Raw genomic sequence first — 20,597 nt, 5'->3', positions numbered from 1 at the left:
TGCAATTGATGTCTTAGGATGCTTCTTGTTCGTCTTGTTCTTGAAACAGACAAAAAACCATCAGGCTGCTGCTAGAAACGATTCAGAGTCACAGTGCGTTGGCTTAGTGGGTAGATAATTGGCTGATGAAGTCGCAATTCTCTGGAGAATGACAGTAGAGGGGCTGCGTTACTCAATAGGGCGTAGTGCTGCGATACCGGCAGCACGGTCTGTCGGCGCGGGGAACTTATGGGGTACACAACTGTACCTGTAGCTACTTCTCTACCAGTATTATAGTTTGGAGTTAGATAGTAACTGATAGGTACCGGAACTCGGCCTGGGATGACGAAATAGGAGATTTTTTACCACGATTGTCTTCAGCAGGGATAACTCTTCGTCTTGTCCCATCATTTGAAATAATCTTGTGAAAATTGCTATATTCAATTCTATCTCTATCTGAATATAGTGCCGTATATATTGTCTCCTATATACCATATGTCTCTCTCCATCCATCGCGAGGTATGTGTCTATCCTGCGTGGGCCACGATTTCGCTCACCATCTCGCCCTTTTCTTCACTGTAATAGTGGCAGATTTGAGAAGGCAGCGGCACCTCCTTGTAGTCCTCATCCGCCCCAGCCAGGATGTTCACATTAATTCCATCACTCTTGCTTGTGAACAGTTTGGTAGTGGAGCTCTCCTTGCTGAGATAAATCTGCGCGCTATCGATCTGGTCCAGCATGACGGTGGGCACGATTCCAAGTACTTGGAGCGCAAAGTTATTCGCCTTTACCACATCTACGGTGGAGACTAGCGAATCAACAACGAGGGATAGCCGAGTAGAGTTTTCAACCGTGACCTGGTTTGCCTTGCCCTTGATAATGACAGTGGTGTTGTTGCACCGGCTGATCAGTACGGAGTGGGTAATGGAAGCATCAATCTCTACTGGCGCGGGCTCCTTATCGTAGTTTTCCTATGGGAGGGTTAGTACATAAGACTTCGACTGTTGATGATCTGAGAAACGTACAATGGTCCACTTGTTGGCCTCAAGAACTTTGCTCGCTGGCTTCTTAACCCTCATGCTTTCAGGCTTGGGCTTCTTGCCTGGGACAGGACTCTTAGCCCGGGGAGCCTCTGAGACCGTGGATCCTGTCCGCAAAGCAGGGTTCTTGTGTGTCATCTCTGACTTGTCCACCTTACGTAGGCCCTTGGTCACGGATTCGCCCTTGTTCAGTTCTGAGAACACTGCTCCAAAGCCCCCGGCGGGGGCCGCGTTGGCCGGCTTTGCAGATTCGACTGGTATATCCAAGATCGGGGCTGGTCCGGGCGGCGGCGGCGGAGGAGGTGGTGGTGGCGCGCCAGCTGATGGAGTGCTGCTCTGCGGAGGCTGTTGCGACGCTTTGCCAGCAGTCAATGTCTTTGCGACTTCCTCGGCTGGTTCTCCTCTCGGGTTCCAAGCGACACCAGAGGCATGGTGCTGTTTGATGTAATCGCCGAGGTCATGGAAGATCTGGTAGAAAGATTGCACCCACTCAACTTGTTTAGGGTCACTAAGTTTTGAGAAAAGAAAAAAAAAATCAGCAATTTGGTCACAACGTTTCATCTAGATGTTAAACGTACTTGTCCTTTTGCTCCTTCAGAACCCTGTTGCCGAAGAACTGCGCGGCGCCCAAAGATTCTTCGACGAAGCTGTATGGGCGGCGATCAACAGTAACCCAGCCCATCACCATGATTCCATCCGCAACAGCGCTCAAGTTGCTGTACATTGGGTCGGGTCGGTTTGATTCCTTGAGTTCGGTCGCGGCCATGACAGCATCGTTGATAGGTTTAAGCAAGTTCTGGTAAACAGTCAAGCTAGATCCTGAGGTGCTCGGCTTTGCCGCCTTGGTAGCAATGAGCAGGAATTTTCGTTGTTCTTGGAAGCCCCTGAGAACCTCCGATGCCTACATCGCAGCGCAATAGTTAGTTCTCCTGACTAGTGCAGTGAGATATTTGGGAGCAGGTAAGCACGAACCTGCTGAGCAACAACTCCGCCCAGCTGACTGCTGAGTTTGATATATTTATCAAGGCTCGTGTTTAAGAAAACATCGAAGTCTTCGATAGACTCGGGCAGCGCCTCCTGAGGCTCTTTCGGGGCGGGTGGCAGCGGGGTTGCAGCAGTTTCCGACTGAGGGGTTGCGGGCTGGGCAAGACCGGGGACATCTTTGGGGAGTTCTGTAGAGGAAGCGATGTCCTCTAGGCGTGAGGTTGCGGCTTCAAGTCTGCTACGCAGTCAGCATCGTGGGAGCCAGATAGCACATGGGAATATCTAAATACCGTTTGATGAGCGTTGTCAAATTATGCATTTGATTTTGGGCCGCCATTGCGCTGAAATAGTATGCAATCGCTTTGTAAGAGCAATAAGGAAGGTGTAACCTGTTTCCGGTTGTCGATACTGGGAAGAAGTATCAAAGCGCATGAGCAGCGCAAGAAAATATAGCTCTTCGTGGCCAGAAGTGACAGTGACGAACTCCTAGGCTAGCACGAAGTTGGAACGCGATAGCTTGCCCATTTCCTTGTGGAGGGGCTCACAGGCAGCTAACCTGGAGCCTGCAAAATCCACACATAGTGCTACCACTCCGTACTAGCCTGGTTTATCTATTCTCCGAGTCATGTCTGAGTTGGTAAATAAAACAGGCAGTAGAATTTACAGTACTGCGATTCGATGATGTATGTTGACGGAATCAATGGCTTTAGGCATCTTGGAATTATATGCATCCGTTCAATATATCTTGTGACTACGCTGAAGTATTGAGATGGCATCTTGTATGTTATTAGATATTATTTTAATCTTTTCCCCCTTGATAGATGCTGCATCCAGCAAGCTATGCTATAAATAGATATATTTTGCCGGTGGTGCTTATCTGGTGGGCTTTGCGAAAAAGTACTCTGTACGAACCAGGCTAACAATTTTTGTGGAATGGCCGCAACAGGATCAAGGGGTCTTTGGATACGAGGCACTCCTCCATACACGTTACGTTTAGGCCTTGCCTCCTGTCCCGTCACAAATCACCGGCCTTGATCACTCAAATTCAATCACGCAGGTGGTAGAAGCCGCCCGCGTGCAGTACGCGATTACTAGAGGGCCATTGATGTTTTCATAAGTCTTCCAACGCCTTCAAAATGATGCCACGGCATCACTCCAGCGGGTTTTCCAATGGATATCCGCGCGCCGACACCTTCGAGATTTCCCCCCATAGGTGATGATCACCCACTCTTCACACGCGATTCAACATCAACTGATGTACTGACCGAATCCCTTGCAGATTCCAACCGAGAGCTACCGTCCCTCTTCACAAAAAGCGCAAGAGGACTGCAATTCGTATTGGTATAGTGGTGGCCATCATTGTCCTTCTCATATTCTGGTTTGGACAGCCCAAATCCGTCGCTTCCCTGATCTCGCTCGGCATTTTGTCCGGATATGAGGACTTGAAACTGGAAACGGTGCGATACTACGACCTCACCAACGTGCAAGGATCTGCGCGCGGCTGGGAGCGCGAAGAGCGTATCCTGCTATGCGTACCGCTTCGGGATGCCGAGCAACATCTGCCAATGTTCTTCTCCCACCTGAAGAACTTTACATATCCCCATAGCCTGATTGATCTCGCCTTTCTCGTTTCCGATTCGAAGGACCGAACACTGCAAGTCCTCTCCGACAACTTGGAGGCTATTCAGGCGGATGCGGACCCAAAGCAGCCATATGGAGAGATCTCCATCATCGAAAAGGACTTTGGTCAAAAGGTGAACCAGGATGTTGAAAGTCGACACGGGTTTGCCGCTCAGGCGAGCCGTAGAAAGCTTATGGCCCAAGCGCGCAACTGGCTTCTGAGTGCTGCTCTACGACCATATCATTCTTGGGTTTACTGGCGTGATGTGGACGTTGAGACTGCGCCGTTTACAATTCTGGAGGACCTGATGCGACACAATAAAGACGTCATTGTCCCAAGTATGTTGATCACGATTTTGTGTTATTTCGTTTTGTACTAACAGTATTCAGATGTGTGGCGTCCTCTTCCCGACTGGCTTGGTGGTGAACAGCCCTACGATTTGAACTCCTGGCAAGAATCCGAAACCGCTCTTGCGCTGGCCGACACACTGGACGAAGATGCCGTCATTGTAGAGGGCTATGCCGAATATGCCACATGGCGACCCCATCTTGCCTATCTGCGAGACCCCTACGGCGACCCAGACATGGAGATGGAGATTGATGGAGTTGGAGGCGTCAGTATTCTGGCGAAAGCCAAGGTATTTCGCAGCGGCGTCCATTTCCCTGCTTTTAGTTTTGAGAAGCATGCCGAGACGGAGGGATTTGGCAAGGTGAGTCTAATCCTGGCTAGACGCTCGGGGTTTCTTCAATAATTAACAAACTCAACAGATGGCGAAACGAATGCGATTCTCCGTCGTTGGTTTGCCTCACTATACCATTTGGCACTTGTACGAGCCTAGCGTCGATGATATCAAACACATGGAAGTGCGTATTTTTCTCCACGTTCTTCTTTTTCTTCTTCTTACTCAATTTCACTTGGAGGGACCTACCTATACTAACTCAACTCTCTACAGGAAATGGAAAGAGAACGAATCGCTCGGGAGAAGGAGGAAGAAGACAGAAAGCTCAAGGAGCAACAGATTAAGGAGGAATTTGGTGACGCCAACTCTCAATGGGAACAGGACAAACAACAGATGCAGGATCTAAAATTGCAGGATCAGGGAAGCAATAAAGAGGCTGGATTAAATCAGGGCGCGGCCGCAAAGGCAGCAGGGGCTATAGATGGACAAAAGGCGAATTAAGGACGGGCTACATCATTTAGAGTAATTATTTCGTATCGCACTGATAATGGCTTCCATATACAGAAACGCGAACTACATCTTCTACGATCTTATTATTTGGTTGGATGGCAGAGAAACGGATTGTAATAAAGTAAATGTAATGAATTGATCGAAACTGCAAACTCCTTCACCTTTACCTAATGAAATATTCTAATTATGCCATTTATACAAGAGACCAAAAAGCATTGTCAAAGAAGCTGCATATGCTTCCCAAGCAGATCGGCCACTGATAAAGGCCGATTCATAGTGATATATCGTAGCAAACTGATAGTACAGCTCATCGGCCAGACAATTTTGGAGGGGTATCGGGTTCTCAGCTCTTTAGACAAATGGGTACTGTCGCCCAAAATACCCCTTTGTAAATGAGGGATGTACACTCAGTAGAATATTTTCGGGTTCAGCCGAGAAAATTGAAGAAAGACGTGTATGTGCTACCGAATTTAAGAAAAGCGTTCAGGGAAGTAGATAGGCGCAATGAGTGTCCAAATGTACATGCCGTGGCAAATCCAGGCACTTACAATCTTAACCCAGCTGGCCCCGTAGGTACGGCCAACTGTAGCAAAGTTACCATCTCGAGTTGACTCCTCGAAATTGAGAGTGAGAAGTGTCGATACCCATGCCGTAGCTAGGAAGAAGATGATGTGAAACATTGAATAGTTGTACTGGGTGTTGGATCTCTCATCATCATGTGCGTGATCTCCGCCAGCGTCGCTCTCGTCATCTGACAGTAGAGCATCAGCTGGCAGACTGCCTTCTTCCACAGCACGGCGCAGAGCTTCCGCTCGCATTTCACGGCGGTGCATAGGCTGCTGTGTGACCAAGTCATGCTCATCATCTTCCGGGAGTCGGATTCCGTCAGCGTTGCCTCCTAGGCCAAGGCTTTGAGTGGCCGCGCGGGTGGTCGTATAAGCAACTGTGAGCATTGTGACAATGGCTCCGATAACAACGGACGTAGTTCTCGTTCCTTGAGCGCGGACCAAAGGGTTGCAGTTCTTATCATCGGGTTCCATGGACACAGCTGACATTGTCAGATAAGTGCAGTATACTGCCACCATTGCGGCTTGGGCTAATCCAGCTTTAGGGTTGTATTCTTGAACCGTAGGATTAACGGACACAACAGAAATGATAAGCCATAGAATTAGATTGACGGTGATGGCAGTCTGGTTCATGGCGCACTGGCCTTGGGCAAAGAAAATGTACTGGATGATGGTCATCGCGATGGATGCCAGGTACATGCCCAAGGTCGAGCCTATGAGAACGATTCGCCAGAACCTAGAGTCAGTGTCTTCGATTTGTGCCAAGCAATACTCAGCCCAAGTGTGCGCCAAGTCCACAAGCAAAATGAGACCGAGAACAAGAAATAGCATCGCCGCAGCAAACGAGACATAATTCCCCCAGAACATGAAGAACTTGTCGGGAATGAGGAAAGACATGACAATGAGTGCTAGCCAAGCAATGATCTTGGGTCCCCAGTAACCATTCTGTATAGCAGCTCGAGGGCTTTTCGAGGATTGAACGCCGAATAGAAGGCCAGCGAAGATGAGGTGCAAAAGTCCGAGCGCAAAATTGATTCGATGAGCAGCTAGCCATCCATAGCACTGCCCCGTGGGACAGTTGATCTTGACATAATCAAGCGCGAGATGCTGAAGCTTTTCTATAGCCCAATCGGTGAGCATAATCCATGCTAATATCGAGTTGACGAGGAGAAGGAGAGCGTAGGCAATGCGCGTAGCGATACTGCGGGACTGTCAGCCAAATCTTCAACAAATCCGATGCGAGCTGGACATTATTTATCGTACCTGTTTCCACATTTGCCGCATGCGCTACAAACCATGGAGCAAGTAGCTGCACCGCAGCAGCTGGCCAAGCAAGACGTTGCCTACATGATACATATTAGCAAGTTAGTCGCATCATAGCCGCTTTGCGCAGAAGACGATGAAACACTGGGTCTGGACAGAGACTCAGGCGTCCTCGAGGTATAAGGCTCGATCTCAGTGGGACGTACTGCGCTTAAGCTGGGTACCGCGAGCAGCGGCAGAGAGAGAAGGGCGCCCATTTTGTCAAGAATGAGACATGCGTTGGATGCGTCAGATCGCAGGTTGCGCGACGACAGCGATTCGTACCTAGGTAGTGTTGTCGGGCTTGGAAAAGGATGATGCGTCTGGCCCACGACAAAGGTGCCCGTGACCGAGACGAGATGACATAACTGGACGTAAGCGGCTAGACGCTATTCTATGCTTGTATCCATAAGCGAAGACCGCGAAATCGCTTAGATGCATAAACCACCTGCGCCAGTGACAGACATCCAAAATGGCTGCTGGAACGCTATGCCATCGTAATAACAGATTGTTACAGTTTAGGGGGGAAAGGGACAAATTTGAAAAGATGTACATATTGTAGAATAACAAACGCTGGTAAAAACAGTTGCAGCTGTGCCCCTATATCAAAGTACCCTGCATGTATGCGAATACATCAGTCTTCTTCATCTAGCTTGTCTTTCGCCTTTAGATACTGGGTCCTCTGATAGTGGATGATGTATAGCGTAATAAATAGGCCCAAGGCACATGCAGTCGCGGTCACCGCATAAGCAGGGCGGTAGCAAGCGATGCCGTCGTCGCAAGATCGCGTGCCGTCAGGTTCAACGACGCTGTGGTGATCATAGATCCTTCCGTACAGCAGATTGAACACATTCCCCGAGGCCACAGGGGCAAGAGTCATGAAACCCCAATTCTGGCTCAGCCCGCCGATGCCGAAGGTCTCCGCTACAATAGAAGGAAAGACGCCAAAAAGGAAGCCGTAAGCCAAGCCAGAAAGACCTGAGACGAATACAAGTTTGTGTGGCATCTCGATTTGCAAGGCACATATTTGCGCCAGGAGAAATATGAGACAAGCCACGGCTAGACACCAAATGCGGCTGGCCCGAAGAGTTTTGACGAGATAATCAGAACCGATGCCTGTATCAAAGTTAATTCAATGCTTAGACAGAGTATTGAGAGTGGATTCAGATAGCTTTACCACTTAGTAGCCTGCCTACAAAGTTGAAGACAGAAAGGATAGATACGTGTATTTGCTGGTGGCTAACAAGAAACGGTTCATCGACTGTGGGATCATAATGCTTCCAGAGGGCGTTTGCATCATTTCCGATATTACTTTTTCAAACGTTAGTTTCGTCGGTAACAGGTTGGCAAGAGAGATGAGTAAAACATACTTGATAGTCATGAGGCCGGTTCCAGCGAGGATAGCCATGATGGAAAACAGCTGCCAGAAATCCAGGCAAAACAGGAGCTTCACTCCTCGTACATCTAGTCGATATGACACATCTTGATCAATACTACTGCGCCCAACAATCTCGGCGCCTGCAGCACCGACAATCAAAGATGAAGTCTCGGTACTCGGGGCATCACCAGCTTCGGTGTCATTGAAAATATCGGCGCGACTGGCGTCTAATCCTGGAGGAGCCTGTGGTGGCACGGCTAGGTCTGGGTGAAAGGCATCGGGGTCGGTTAACATACCAGGTTCGGTTACACTACGCGATCTTCCTCGACCAGATGACGATGGTTCAGATGATTGGGTGGGCACTTCCTGATAGGATACCTGAGGATAGACCTTTAAGAAGAAGTAGCCAATAGAAGTAAGGCCAAACGTGCCCCATGCCAATAGCAATAAGAAGGAGCTCGTGCTGCCAGGGAAAAGGATTGCCCCGACAAAAGAGAAGAAAAATGCACTGAGTCCAAATCCAGCAAGCGGAAACGCTGTAGCCGTGCCGCGGTGGCTTGGCCAGTTGAGCGCAGATGTCTTGACAGCACCCGCAAAAGCCATGCATCCACCCAGGCCAGTCAGATAGGAGAAGAAGCAGAGCACGGGCACAGAGCCCGCGGCTTTCTCGAATGAGATGCATAGGGGGACATAGCCGATAGCTAGGAGGAAAGCTCCGGCAAGAACAGCAGGCCTCGACCCGCGATCGTCCACAAACATGCCAATGGGGACACCCATTGTATACATGCCTAGGTTGCCGAATAGGCCGATCAGGTTGCTCTCCGTGGTGGAAAGCCTTAGCTTTTCGGCGAACTGTGGCGCCCATGCGGAATAGACATACTGTTTGATTGAGTCAAATTAGCTGAGGACATTCATCTTGCCATTCTTTTTCAGCTCAGGGTAGTGGGAAGTGTGCGGATCAGTTGTACGAGGATGCAAAATCATGAAAAAGGTTGCTCACGTTTGTGCCGCAGGCAAGGGAGATGACAGTTGCAGCGACTGAGGCGACAAGTCGCCCACGGTGAGCCTCTTGGTCTTGATGCATCTTTTCAGGCTTCTTTGCAAGTAGTACGAAGCGAGTTGCTTTGAGGCAGACCAATGAATGATGGTCTTGGAAAATGAGTTTTGTATCGGGATTACGAGATGTCGTATCTTCAGGTAGGTGTATCCGTAATTGTAGGCGCGATAAGGGCGACGAAGCTCAACGTGAGACAGATTCGGGACGCCCCTGAGCCGGAATTTAGACGAGGCCGGTATATCAAATCAATACATGAGATAGCAGTGGTATCAAGGAAATTAGATCATGGTTAAGCCAAGCGGGATCTGGAAATACCCCAGAAAAAGCCGGTGCACTATCTGGCTGCTCTACACAGATGTCGGTAGCCAGTCTGATAATGATAGGTGGAAGGTGTTGATTGCGATGAGCTATCTAATAGTGCGCGGCAGCCAGCGGATCAACTCCATATCTGACTTTACACTGCTCCGGATTACGGAGTTTGGTGCTGGCGCGTGTGACTTGCTTGTAACAGAAATACTGATGTAGCCCATACAGATTGCTGGTCCTAGCAGCAAGGATGCGCCGAATCAGCTTCCGTGTTTGAGGGCTTCCTATTGAAGTAGGCGGTCAGCCGATGCGCTGTGGCAGTATGTCTTTCTTGAAGCTGCCTTGTAGAGTTGAAACTGCACAGGTATTGCTTGAAAGAGGTATGCATCTGCGGAGAGGATGGCCGCCTGAGCCTAGGTACTGCTGCCAGATCTAGATGCTAACGAGCAGCGCTTGATCCCGGTGGCACCGCGCATGGATCTGATGCCAAATCAGGATTCCTTCCTCAGCTGCAGATGATAGGTTAGGCCCAGCACTTATGTACAGTCATCTGTGCCTGAGCATCTCCGTACATCAGCCACCTATCCCTTGCCCCGTAGCGTTATCGATAGCGCATTCCTGCTGCCCGTGGCCGTGCTCGACGCAACATTCGGTAACCCAGAAATTTACCTCGGCTTGTGGCATCCGGGGTCCAGTGGAGTTCAAGTCCCGATAGCGGTAAGCGGCGGCCCAATAGGCCACCGTCATTTCCTGCATGTGGCATGTGGCCGCTGTATAGACATCGCTCTAGAGGTCTTGGTCGCATTTCACGAGACGGTATTTTATATGATTCCCGCGGCTCCATTGCCTGTCTCCTGCAATTCCCCTCGATTCGTAATTATCTCTGCTGTTTCTGAGTTTAGCAAGCTAGGTCAGCCACTCGAGAACATCCGACGCTTGTTTGGGCCTTGAACGCATACTCGGTCCGTAACGGTTACGGCCAATCCCACCTTGCGCTATCCTGCGGCAACGAGGTCCAAGAGCCGCGGTATCTGAGCGGATCTTTCGCAGCCGATATAAACGCTCTGCCAACCTCAACCACGCCGGCTCCCCCCTTTGTCTCCCACATTTGCCATGTTGTCAGCCATACGTTCGTCCAGGCCGACAAGCACCTTTCGACGCGTTGCGCTTTCTTCTGTAAGATGCTCGTCTCGCTCCGATTCGTTGCGCTTTGAGCCGGTTGCTAATCTACATACCCGCTCACAGCAGTCCCATCGCATCGCCATGGCACCTAAACGCAACAGCAGCTCGCTCCCCGCCGGTATGTCCCGCCGCGTACAAAGCGATTCGGCTTTTTGCTTTGTGGCTTCATCTGAACAGACGAGTCTTTTGCCGCACACCAAGTATTTGCCTCGGCTAACAACACTATTCTGTGACAGGCTATGTCGAAGACAAGTCAAAGGGTGCTATGCTGAGATTCCAAGACTCTCTGCCTCGCCTTCCAGTCCCAACCCTCGAAGAGACTGCCAAGAGATACCTCAAGAGCTTAAATCCTATCATCTCCAAGACCGAGCTTGAGCAAAGCAAAGCCGCGGTTGCTGAGTTCATTAAGCCGGGCGGAGTTGGAAGCAAGCTTCAGCAGAAGCTTGTTGAAAAGGCTCAAGATCCCAAGACAAAGAACTGGATTTACGAGTGGTGGAACGATGCCGCCTATCTGAGCTACCGAGATCCGGTGGTGCCATATGTCAGCTATTTCTATTCACACAGAGACGACCCCAAGCGACGCAACCCTGCCAAGAGAGCTGCGGCGATCACCAGCAGTGTGCTGGAGTTCAAGAAGCTTGTGGACAGCGGCAGCCTAGAGCCTGAGTATATGAAGAAGCTGCCCATTTGCATGGATAGTTACAAGTGGATGTTCAACGCGAGCCGCGTCGCTGCCCGCCCTGCCGACTATCCTGTCAAGTTCTCCCACACCGAAAACAAGCACATTGTGGTCATCCGCAAGAACCAATTCTTCAAGGTCGAGCACGAAGTTGCCGGCAAGCAACTTAACACATCAGAGCTCGAGCACCAGTTCAACCGCATTTACCAGATCGCGCAGCGGGTATCACCCGTGGGCGCGCTGACCTCAGAAAACCGAGACGTCTGGGCAGATGCTCGTGAAGTGCTGATCCAAGAAAGCCCCAAGAATAAGGCGGCCTTGGAGGCCATCGAGTCTGCCTCATTCGTGGTATGTTTAGACGATGCGTCCCCTGTCACACTGGAAGAGCGTGCTCGCCAGTACTGGCACGGCGATGGCGCCAACCGTTGGTATGACAAACCTCTTCAGTTCATCGTCAATGATAACGGTACATCGGGCTTTATGGGAGAGCACTCAATGATGGACGGCACACCGACGCACCGCCTAAACGACTACATCAACGATCTTATCTTTGGAAACAAGATTGATTTCTCAGACCCCAATGTTCGATCCGACTTGCCTGAGCCCCAGCCTATCAAGTTCGAGATCACGCCCAAGGTCCAGAGCGAGATCGACCGCGCTGTCACCGACTTTAGCAACGTCATTGGCCAACACCAACTTGCTGTCCAAGCATACCAAGCCTACGGGAAGGGTCTCATCAAGCAGTTCAAGTGCTCACCAGACGCATACGTGCAGATGATCATCCAGCTTGCCTACTACAAGATGTACGGCAAGAACCGACCAACATATGAATCAGCCGCTACCCGACGCTTCCAGCTGGGACGTACTGAGACTTGCCGCAGCGTTTCTGATGAATCTGCTGCTTGGTGCACATCCATGGCGGATCCCACAGCTGAGGACAAGACCCGAGTTGACCTTTTCCGCAAAGCCATTGCAGCTCACATTGAGTACATTTCGGCTGCTTCCGACGGCAAGGGTGTTGACAGACATTTGTTCGGACTCAAGAAGCTCCTTGGGCCTGGTGAAGAGCTCCCGGCCATCTACAAGGACCCCGCGTACGGCTACTCTTCGTCCTGGTACCTGTCTACTTCACAGCTGAGCTCAGAGTTCTTCAACGGCTATGGCTGGAGCCAGGTGATTGACGGCGGATTTGGCATTGCGTACATGATCAACGAGAACAGGTAAGGGACACTGACATTCATTCCGTGCTATTGATTTTCATCATGAACCACGCTGACAGCCATCACAGCATCAACTTCAACGTAGTATCAAAGGGACTGGGCAGCGAGCGAATGAGCTACTACCTTAACGAGGCTGCGGGCGAGATGCGAGACCTGCTGGTTCCGACTCTGGAGCCGCCCAAGGCCAAGCTGTAGGTTTGCTGTTATGTATACACATATATGTGTCGGCGATGCTTCTTCATAGACTTCTTTATAATGCGCCACATATAATAGGTATATAGAGATAGAGCAAAATAAAGTGATGCTCTCGGCAAAGGGTATTTTTCTTCTTCTTTATTGACTACCATGTTCGAAGACTGCGGATAGAGCGTCTCGTGCAGGGGAGCACTGCACCTGTTGCTATGGCTGAAACACCACGACTGACGTGTTATCAATGTGCCGTTCTTTGGAGCAGCAATTGACCAATTGAGACTACTTGAAGCTTTAAGGAGGAAAAAAAAAAAGAGCGTGCTCAATATCTTCCTTTTTAAACAAGTGCCCTTTTCTTTCATCAGTTCTACTAGTAAACCCCATAGCTGCAGTGACTATTTTCTCACAATGCATTGAGACCTGGTCAGCTTCCTCTGAGCTCGGCCATTTAAACGCTAATCTCCCTTATCGCATAGCATGCATGAAAGCCCGTTAGTTTCATTAGCGGCTACCAAAAGCTACATGTAAGGTAAAGAGCGGCTATTTCCCCGTCTAGGCGTACTCTGTACTTTTCCACCTTCCCTTAGTGCTTGCAGGTCAATCAGGTCACTGCCGCCCGATAAACATGACAGCCCGTGTGCCAGACGCGGCCGGGCAACTCTGATCCTCGACTCTGCAAGAAGAAAAAAAGGCACAAATCCCACTCTGTGCCAATGGGCTCTCATACGTGTGCAGATGCAGATCCCAAGGCGGAATCCGAGCAGGAATCCGAGCATCATGCCGGCATCGACTTTGTCACTTTTGGCATGCTCATAATCGGTGAGGCGTTCCCGCTACGGCCCTGTTAGCCTCTATGGAAGCTTGGGGCTGACCGACCGCCGTGTCCATGCGATTCGTTTGTCAAGATGATATCGATTTCCCTGATCCAAAGCCTCCCCAGAAAGACATCCTTGGAGGCGGCGGCTCCTATGCTGCCCTTGGCGCTCGCCTGTTCTCGCCGCCGCCACTGTCCTCCACGGTAGGATGGATCGTCGACCAGGGCTCCGACTTTCCACCTTCAGTCACCACGCTGATTGACAGCTGGGAGACGTCTGCCCTCATGCGCCATGATCCGGGGCGGCTCACCACTCGAGGCTGGAATGGCTACGGCGGCACCGATGACAAGCGCGAGTTCAAGTATCTGACTCCCAAGAAGCGCCTCACGAGCGACGACCTGTCACCGGAGCAGCTCCAGTCGAAGTCGTTCCATCTCATCTGCTCTCCGACTCGCTGCCAGGAGCTGGTGACTACCATAATCTCTCGCCGCAAGGAAGCTGCTACCTCGGAGTCTTATACTAAACCAATCTTCGTGTGGGAGCCAGTGCCCGATCTATGCAACCCGGACCAGCTGCTCAATCTTACAAACACTCTGCCGCTTGTAGATGTCTGCAGCCCAAACCACAGCGAGCTTGCTGGCTTCATGGGTGACGATGGCCTGGACCCAGTGACGGGAGACATCTCCGTTCGAGCTGTTGAGCGCGCTTGCGAGCAGCTTCTTGATAGCATGCCTCTCCAATCCTTCGCAATCGTCGTGCGAGCCGCTCACAAGGGCTGCTACGTTGTCAAGAATGGCGGTAGGAAACGTCGTCCCGGACAGAACTCTAAATCGACACGAAAAAAGAATTATACTAGAGGTGGCCTACGACCCGATATCGACATGACGGCCCTGTTGGCTGATCTCATCTGTGATGAAGATGGTTCAATCGCCCGCGAAGAGACTGAATTTGAAGTCGATCCTGGAGTTGAGCGATGGATCCCGGCTTACCATACGGATAAAGATAGTGTTGTTGACCCTACAGGCGGTGGCAACACATTTCTCGGGGGTCTATCCGTGGCTTTGGCTCGAGGTAAGAGCTACGAGGAAGCCGCTGTTTGGGGATCTGTAGCGGCCAGTTTTGCCGTTGAACAGGTTGGCATGCCAACACTTGATCGACAGGATGACAGCACTGAGACTTGGAATGGATGCAATGTACTAGACCGACTGCGCAAGTTTGAGGAAAGACTTTAACTCATAGAGCATATACCATTATTACTTTGTTTTATTCTCATCAACTTGTGAATCATGATTGCTCTAGACTTCTACCTAGGGCTTTTTTTCCTTGTAATTTTCCTGACATGTCATCACCATATATTCGTTCCCTCCAGTCCGATTACCTAGCTCCCAAATCCATCCTGAACACCATGAAATCTTCGTCAGTAGATCTCAAATTTTGTAAATAACATCACCGTCACCAAACCTAATTGCCTTGGTTAGCTAGGAATCCTCATTTAAAGTAACTGACTTATGTTAAACTCACATGATGTGATTTGCTTCTTCCAATTTCTTCAGCGCCAAAATTGCTTCTGGTCTGCTAAAGGCACCTCCTTCGCGGTTACCAATTCTACCGTTGATGGCATTGATTACCGCAGCGAGGGGAGCTGAGTCATCCTCGAAAATATCAGTGTTGAGCAACTGGCCAAGGTTGGTCCTGAAAGTTGACAGTCGCTGAGGGGCGAGGCTGGCTTCATCAATCTCCAAATTGCTGGCAGCACTAGCCAGGTTCTCATCTTCAGCCTCTCCCTGAGTCGGGGACAGGACCTGAGACGCAGGCAGTGTTGAGGCAAAGGAGCTTTGCGTATCCACCATTCCGTGTGGTTGAGAGCTATTGCCTGGGATCGTGGTCGCTCCCGATGCTTGGGATAAGCCATTTGAGTTTTGGCTTGTAGATCCATTCGTGCCATTAAGCCTTGAAGAAGTTCTGGTCTGCATACGCGCAGTAGAACTTCGAGAATTGCTTCCGTTCGGCTGGCTGGTCTGTTGGCTTTGCCCGTCATCCCCGTCGTCGCTATCATCCTCATCGCTGTCATCACTGGATGAGACCACGCCAGTGGCTTGTGTACGCCTGCGCTTTCTCCGCGAGTTATCCTCTACGATTTCTTTGAAGAGGGCAAATCGCAAGATACCCTCCGCAGCGACTGCATCTCGTTCCTCCACTCGACTTGAGAGTCGTGACTTGGCGTGGGCAGTGGCCAGTCGTATGATTGTCTCCAGACTACGGACGGTGAGCGGACTCGTTCGCCTCTGGTTTCCCTCCATCTCGTCATTTCGAAGACCAACGTATATGTCGGCAATTCGATCCGATGCTTCCTGAGTGAGAACAGGCTTAATCCGCTTAGCATATTGGATATACTTCTTCATAAAGGGTATGCTAAGAATCTCGATTTTTTTGTTGGACCCTCGGCCCAATGTCCTAGTTACGCCTGAGTGCAGCATCGCGTCATATTTCTCATAAACATCTGTTGACTGTTGGGATCCAGCCTGAGTGTTGGCAGAGACGCCCAGCGACTGAGAGACTTGTTCACGGACAGGGGCGCCCTCTTCGCTGCCCGCCTGGCGGTATCTATGCATGCGTAATACGTGCTCAGAAACTTGCCTGTCTCTAGCGTCTTCAATGTCATCAGTGACGACAAAGAGCAAATCGAAACGTGACAATAGGGAGTCTGGGAGTGCAATATTCCTGTGGGGGTCCTTGTGAGGATCATACTGCCCAAAGATGGGATTGGCAGCTGCGATAACAGAGCATCGAGCATTCAACGAAGTATGAATACCCGCCTTGGCGATGGTAACTGTCTGCTGCTCCATGACTTCATGGATAGCCACTCGATCAATGTCTGACATTTTGTCAAATTCATCAATGCAGACAACTCCTCTGTCAGCCATGACCATTGCACCAGCCTCCAATTTCCGCTCTCCGGTCTCCTTATCAGTAGTAACGGCTGCCGTCAAACCAACTCCGGAAGAGCCACGACCTGTGGTAGCGATAGCTAGTGGTGCTGTGTTCAGAACGAATCGCAAGAGTTGAGATTTGGCAGTAGAGGGATCGCCGACCATTAGGATATTGATATCTCCTCTCAAATGCGTGCCATTCTCGAGGTTTTTTTCTACTCCTCCTAGTAGCATGAGCAAAATGGCCTTTTTAACATAATCATGGCCGTAAATACTCGGAGCAAGAGACTGCGACAGAAGCCCGAGAAGGTCCTTCTTTTTGGCAACTTTGTTAATATTTCGGATGTCTGTATCAGTAATAGACGCAGTGGCCAGCCCACCACTGGATTTGGACGATAAAAGGACTACGTTATTAGCAAGAACAACTGTCTTGAATAACGCGCTGTTGTGGTTGACGTTTCTGTTTCCCAGGGTACGAAAGATGCCGACAAGTTGGATTCGGTCACCAGGCTTTACCTGGTCAACCAAATCATCATCCAAAATAACGTCAACGCCTCGAGGAAGCTGACCGGCGGGCGCTCTTTCAGGCATCTCCTGAATCGAAACTGTCTGATGATCACGATATGTGCAGAATCCATACTCCGTAGTGAGAGGGTTTCCTTCATCATCCTCTTGCGGATAGACGCTGGATGTAGTCACACCGTTGGTCATAGTCTGGTCCTGGTATTCGCGAAAATGGAACTTGTCTTTGGCTTCGTTGTAGTGAACGCTTCGTACGACTTTGGGCCGAATGAGAGAGCATCTCGTCACAATACCCTCAACAGAAACCATGTGGTTCAAGTGCTGAGATGACAGCGTGCGAGGGTTACAGGCATTGAGACCAAAGTTTCCAGCCCACGCGCAGTAGTAAACGGTATCCCTCGCCGTTTGGTCAGGCCGGGCTTGAGGCAGCGTTTGCACGATCTCCTTGAGGGCATGGTTGAAAGCAAGAGTGCAATCGAAGGGCTTCTGAAGTATCTCTTGCGCTAATTCTGGGTTGTGATCTCGGACGTGGTCTAGGTTGACGGTAAGGCGGCGCTGGTTCTTGCGTAACATCAAGATGATGTCCGCTCTATAACTTCGAGCATGGGGGTCGTCTTGAGCAAGATTAGCGAAAGTGCAGACATTTCAAGAGATGCCTGTTATTCGTACTAGGAACCAGAAACTCCTCTGCTTGACGAATACGGTCACGCACGCCGTCATCTTGAAGCATGAAGGAATCCATCGTGGGCTGCTTTGTTTAAACGAGCGAACGAATGAAGGTATACATGCAGCTAGAGGGAGGCTTTCACGAGCTGCGTCGCGTTGAATGGATCTCTAGATTTCGCTGCCCTGCAATATCCGCTTTCTGGGGGGGCAGGTACTTGCAAAGTAGGTACCTGTTGGTGGCTTCCGGCCATTTAGCACGGGCGCTCAGGTACCTTCCAGCGCACATGTGCTATTCCACAACCTATAGTAGTGCGGCGCCACTACCAGACAGCGAATCTCACCGGGCTTGATACTCCAGCAGTTGTCGCTGCAGCGCACTAGCGCGCAGCATGGGGCAGCCATGCTTGGATGTACACGGTACCTGCCTGGAACGTATGCTGTCTCATCAGATGGTGGGGGGAGGATGCCAGTTCTAGTATAACGTGTTCGTGGCCAAGTGCTGCGACAGAAGGAGACCGTCTCTCATTGCTCTGTAGAGATGTATACACGGAATCTTAGCCTAGCAACTCTCTTTTCCCCTATTCCCTATGACGGAAAAGAGGCCAGAGGCTCCGAGATAGAGATCTTCGCGAGGTTTTTGGGGTTTAATTAACCAGAGACTGCCGGGTCCGCTGGCGACCCATGCCCTCCGCTACGACGAAGGACCGAGTCTTGCCACTGTAGCCAGACACTGATGAGCCGCCTTTGTCCAACTCGAGAGCTACCCTCGACCATTGGTGGTCACTATGGCCAACCGCAGTGTTCCTGGAATATCGTCGCCGCATCAGTCCTCGTCCTCTCCAGGGCCCTTGGCTGTAACCACGGGTTCTGGGTCGGTTCGGCCGCGCAATCGCCGTCCTCCTAACAATGGCAGCAGTCGTACCAACTCCGAAAGTCTGCTAGGGAATCATGACGAAATCACACATCGGCCGGCTCAGGATGCCAAAGGCAAACAGAGCTCGCCCAGCCTGGGACAGGTCTTTGGCGGCTCCTGGGCGCAGAGCTGGTCATCGGTCCAAGGGCTTGCTGCCTCTCTTCTCTCTGGCGCAGACAGTCCGGGTGACATGCCCCAGCCGCGATCGCATCCTCAACCGGAGGACAACTTTGCCTCGTCTCTTTGGAATCGAATCCCGTCAAGCGTCGGCGGCAACGCCAGCACGAGTTTCAAAGCAATGAGCTCCTCTATTTTACCCAGCCAAAGGGCAGCCAACAGAGTTGCGACCGGATCATCAGACCAACGAGAGACCGCGCTGAAAACTGCCAAGAGAGCAAGCGTTCTGGAAAATAATCAAGGATTTGGTGGAGGAATAGACATCACAGGAAGGTATAAGCGCCGAACCTCGGACGAAATTACCTCAGAGAACTCGCAACCGGAAGAATATCTTGTATACATTCACAAAATCCTGCCAACCGATACATATGCCGGGATCATCCTCCGATACAAGTGCTTGGAAGATGCATTTAGGAAGGCGAATGGGCTCTGGTCTAGGGACAGCATACAAATCCGAAAATGGGTCATTATACCCGTCGACGCCTGCGAGGTACGGGGACGTCCTTGTGATCCGCCGCTCAACAGTCAACAACGCAATGCTACAGAAGTCCCTTCAGCGACGTCATCGGCGATAGTCGGATCAGTCACACCGGAAAATACGTCTTTTAGCAATCTCAAACCATTCAGCGAAAGAGCCAGGCCGGAAGATGAGAGTCCAGAAAAGGAGGCCGTGCCCTGGTCGCACGTCAAATGGGTCAAGATAGACTCGCTGTCTGAGCCAGTGGAAATTGGGCGCATCGCACGCCAGAAAATGGGATACTTCCCACCGCGAAGGAAAAAGACTGGCAGGACCGTTTCTTTTTCATCATCGCCGCGGCAGAGCCTCGAGACTTCGGCTTATAGTGCAGACCAAGTGGATCGGCCATTGTCTAGACGGCAGAGCTCGATAGGCGACCGGCCACCACTACTCGAAAGACGTCAATCCACCCACAGCCATGGAGATGATGATGTGCTAGGTGCGAGGCCAGCTTGGATGCGCCGCCCTGGCGGCGTCGGCTCCATGAGTCGAAGTATTCGAGCTCCCGGCCCAGACAAAGACTACTTTAATTCGTGGGCCAAGAAACATCTCCCGGGCCTTCACATGGACGACATACCGTCCATGTCGGTAATGGGATCAGAAATGGCGCGGATTGGATTTGACCGCGATCTTGCAGGGATCGTAGAGGGCTCTTTCGAAGAGGAGGGAGATACAACGTCGCCTCTCCATCAGAACAATGGCCTTGACAAAGCGGCGGCAGCAGTTGAGACCTGGCTTCGAACTGCCTGGTCCAAACGCCACATGGGCAACTCATCATCACGACCGGAACACTCAAGCGGACAGGATATTGGGGATTTGATAGAGTTGATGAACACTCCAGGTGCTGAGGACACTCCGCGCCCCAACATATTTGATTCACAGGTACCACCGTCATCACTTGGAAGTAAGACAGATGACGATTCTAGCATAAAGCGATAATGATAGAATTTAAGCAAGCAAGTTACCAGTCTATATCTGGTTACAGAGTACTTTGCATGTATGCATATTTAAAGGATTACAATTGTTTCATTTACAGGCATGTTCAATCATGTCTAGGTAACTTTGGGGGAACACGCTGTTAGATAGGTTAGGCATTGATATTCAAGTTATTTGTTACATGATATTGAAGAACTAGTAATACGACTTCTGACCTTCCACAGCCCGGTGTGGTATCTCCCTAGCTACTTAGTAGTAGGTAGGTATGTAGGTGGTAGGGAGGAGATATGGATCCGACGCTCAAGGAAATACCAGAAATGCCAACTTAGGAGATTCAGTATTCCTTGCGAGGGGAAAAAAAAAAGGGCAATGGAAATGTACAACGCTGTGAAATATACTGTCAATAAAATATTACAATGATTTAATTAG

General features: G+C 50.5%; 7 protein-coding genes across 7 annotated transcripts; 4 read left to right on the top strand and 3 right to left on the bottom strand.

Annotated features, from left to right (window-relative positions):
* Positions 1–506: 506 nt before the first annotated feature.
* On the bottom strand, positions 507–2,340 carry TGAM01_v205427 (hypothetical protein; the record flags this gene model as incomplete). The annotated part of the gene is made up of 5 exons (XM_018810683.1): positions 507–950; positions 1,005–1,527; positions 1,598–1,920; positions 1,992–2,238; positions 2,294–2,340. 5 exons carry the CDS (start codon positions 2,338–2,340, stop codon positions 507–509), a joined length of 1,584 nt encoding a protein of 527 aa, XP_018656093.1.
* Positions 2,341–3,139: 799 nt separating this feature from the next.
* Positions 3,140–4,804, top strand: TGAM01_v205426 (mannan polymerase II complex ANP1 subunit; the record flags this gene model as incomplete). The annotated part of the gene is made up of 5 exons (XM_018810684.2): positions 3,140–3,216; positions 3,283–3,962; positions 4,014–4,333; positions 4,392–4,487; positions 4,577–4,804. The coding sequence occupies 5 exons, from the start codon at positions 3,140–3,142 to the stop codon at positions 4,802–4,804; spliced, it is 1,401 nt and encodes a 466-aa protein (XP_018656094.1).
* Positions 4,805–5,283: 479 nt separating this feature from the next.
* On the bottom strand, positions 5,284–6,899 carry TGAM01_v205425 (hypothetical protein; the record flags this gene model as incomplete). Its single annotated transcript, XM_024549640.1, has 3 exons — positions 5,284–6,580; positions 6,643–6,722; positions 6,849–6,899. 3 exons carry the CDS (start codon positions 6,897–6,899, stop codon positions 5,284–5,286), a joined length of 1,428 nt encoding a protein of 475 aa, XP_024405589.1.
* A 3,636-nt stretch (positions 6,900–10,535) lies between these two features.
* On the top strand, positions 10,536–12,698 carry TGAM01_v205424 (carnitine O-acetyltransferase; the record flags this gene model as incomplete). The annotated part of the gene is made up of 4 exons (XM_024549639.1): positions 10,536–10,598; positions 10,668–10,722; positions 10,841–12,503; positions 12,572–12,698. 4 exons carry the CDS (start codon positions 10,536–10,538, stop codon positions 12,696–12,698), a joined length of 1,908 nt encoding a protein of 635 aa, XP_024405588.1.
* Positions 12,699–13,578: 880 nt separating this feature from the next.
* Positions 13,579–14,739, top strand: TGAM01_v205423 (hypothetical protein; the record flags this gene model as incomplete). Its single annotated transcript, XM_018810688.1, has 1 exon — positions 13,579–14,739. The coding sequence occupies one exon, from the start codon at positions 13,579–13,581 to the stop codon at positions 14,737–14,739; it is 1,161 nt and encodes a 386-aa protein (XP_018656098.1).
* A 195-nt stretch (positions 14,740–14,934) lies between these two features.
* On the bottom strand, positions 14,935–17,701 carry TGAM01_v205422 (minichromosome maintenance protein 3; the record flags this gene model as incomplete). Its single annotated transcript, XM_018810689.1, has 3 exons — positions 14,935–14,968; positions 15,029–17,573; positions 17,629–17,701. The coding sequence occupies 3 exons, from the start codon at positions 17,699–17,701 to the stop codon at positions 14,935–14,937; spliced, it is 2,652 nt and encodes an 883-aa protein (XP_018656099.1).
* A 709-nt stretch (positions 17,702–18,410) lies between these two features.
* TGAM01_v205421 (hypothetical protein) lies at positions 18,411–20,171 on the top strand (the record flags this gene model as incomplete). Its single annotated transcript, XM_018810690.1, has 1 exon — positions 18,411–20,171. One exon carries the CDS (start codon positions 18,411–18,413, stop codon positions 20,169–20,171), a length of 1,761 nt encoding a protein of 586 aa, XP_018656100.1.
* Positions 20,172–20,597: the final 426 nt, after the last annotated feature.

The sequence above is a fragment of the Trichoderma gamsii genome (assembly GCF_001481775.2).
Source record: "Trichoderma gamsii strain T6085 chromosome Unknown Scaffold_17.2, whole genome shotgun sequence".
NCBI lineage: Eukaryota > Fungi > Ascomycota > Sordariomycetes > Hypocreales > Hypocreaceae > Trichoderma > Trichoderma gamsii.
Note: the sequence above shows the minus strand (reverse complement) of the source record. Positions and strands in the feature narration are given on the sequence as shown.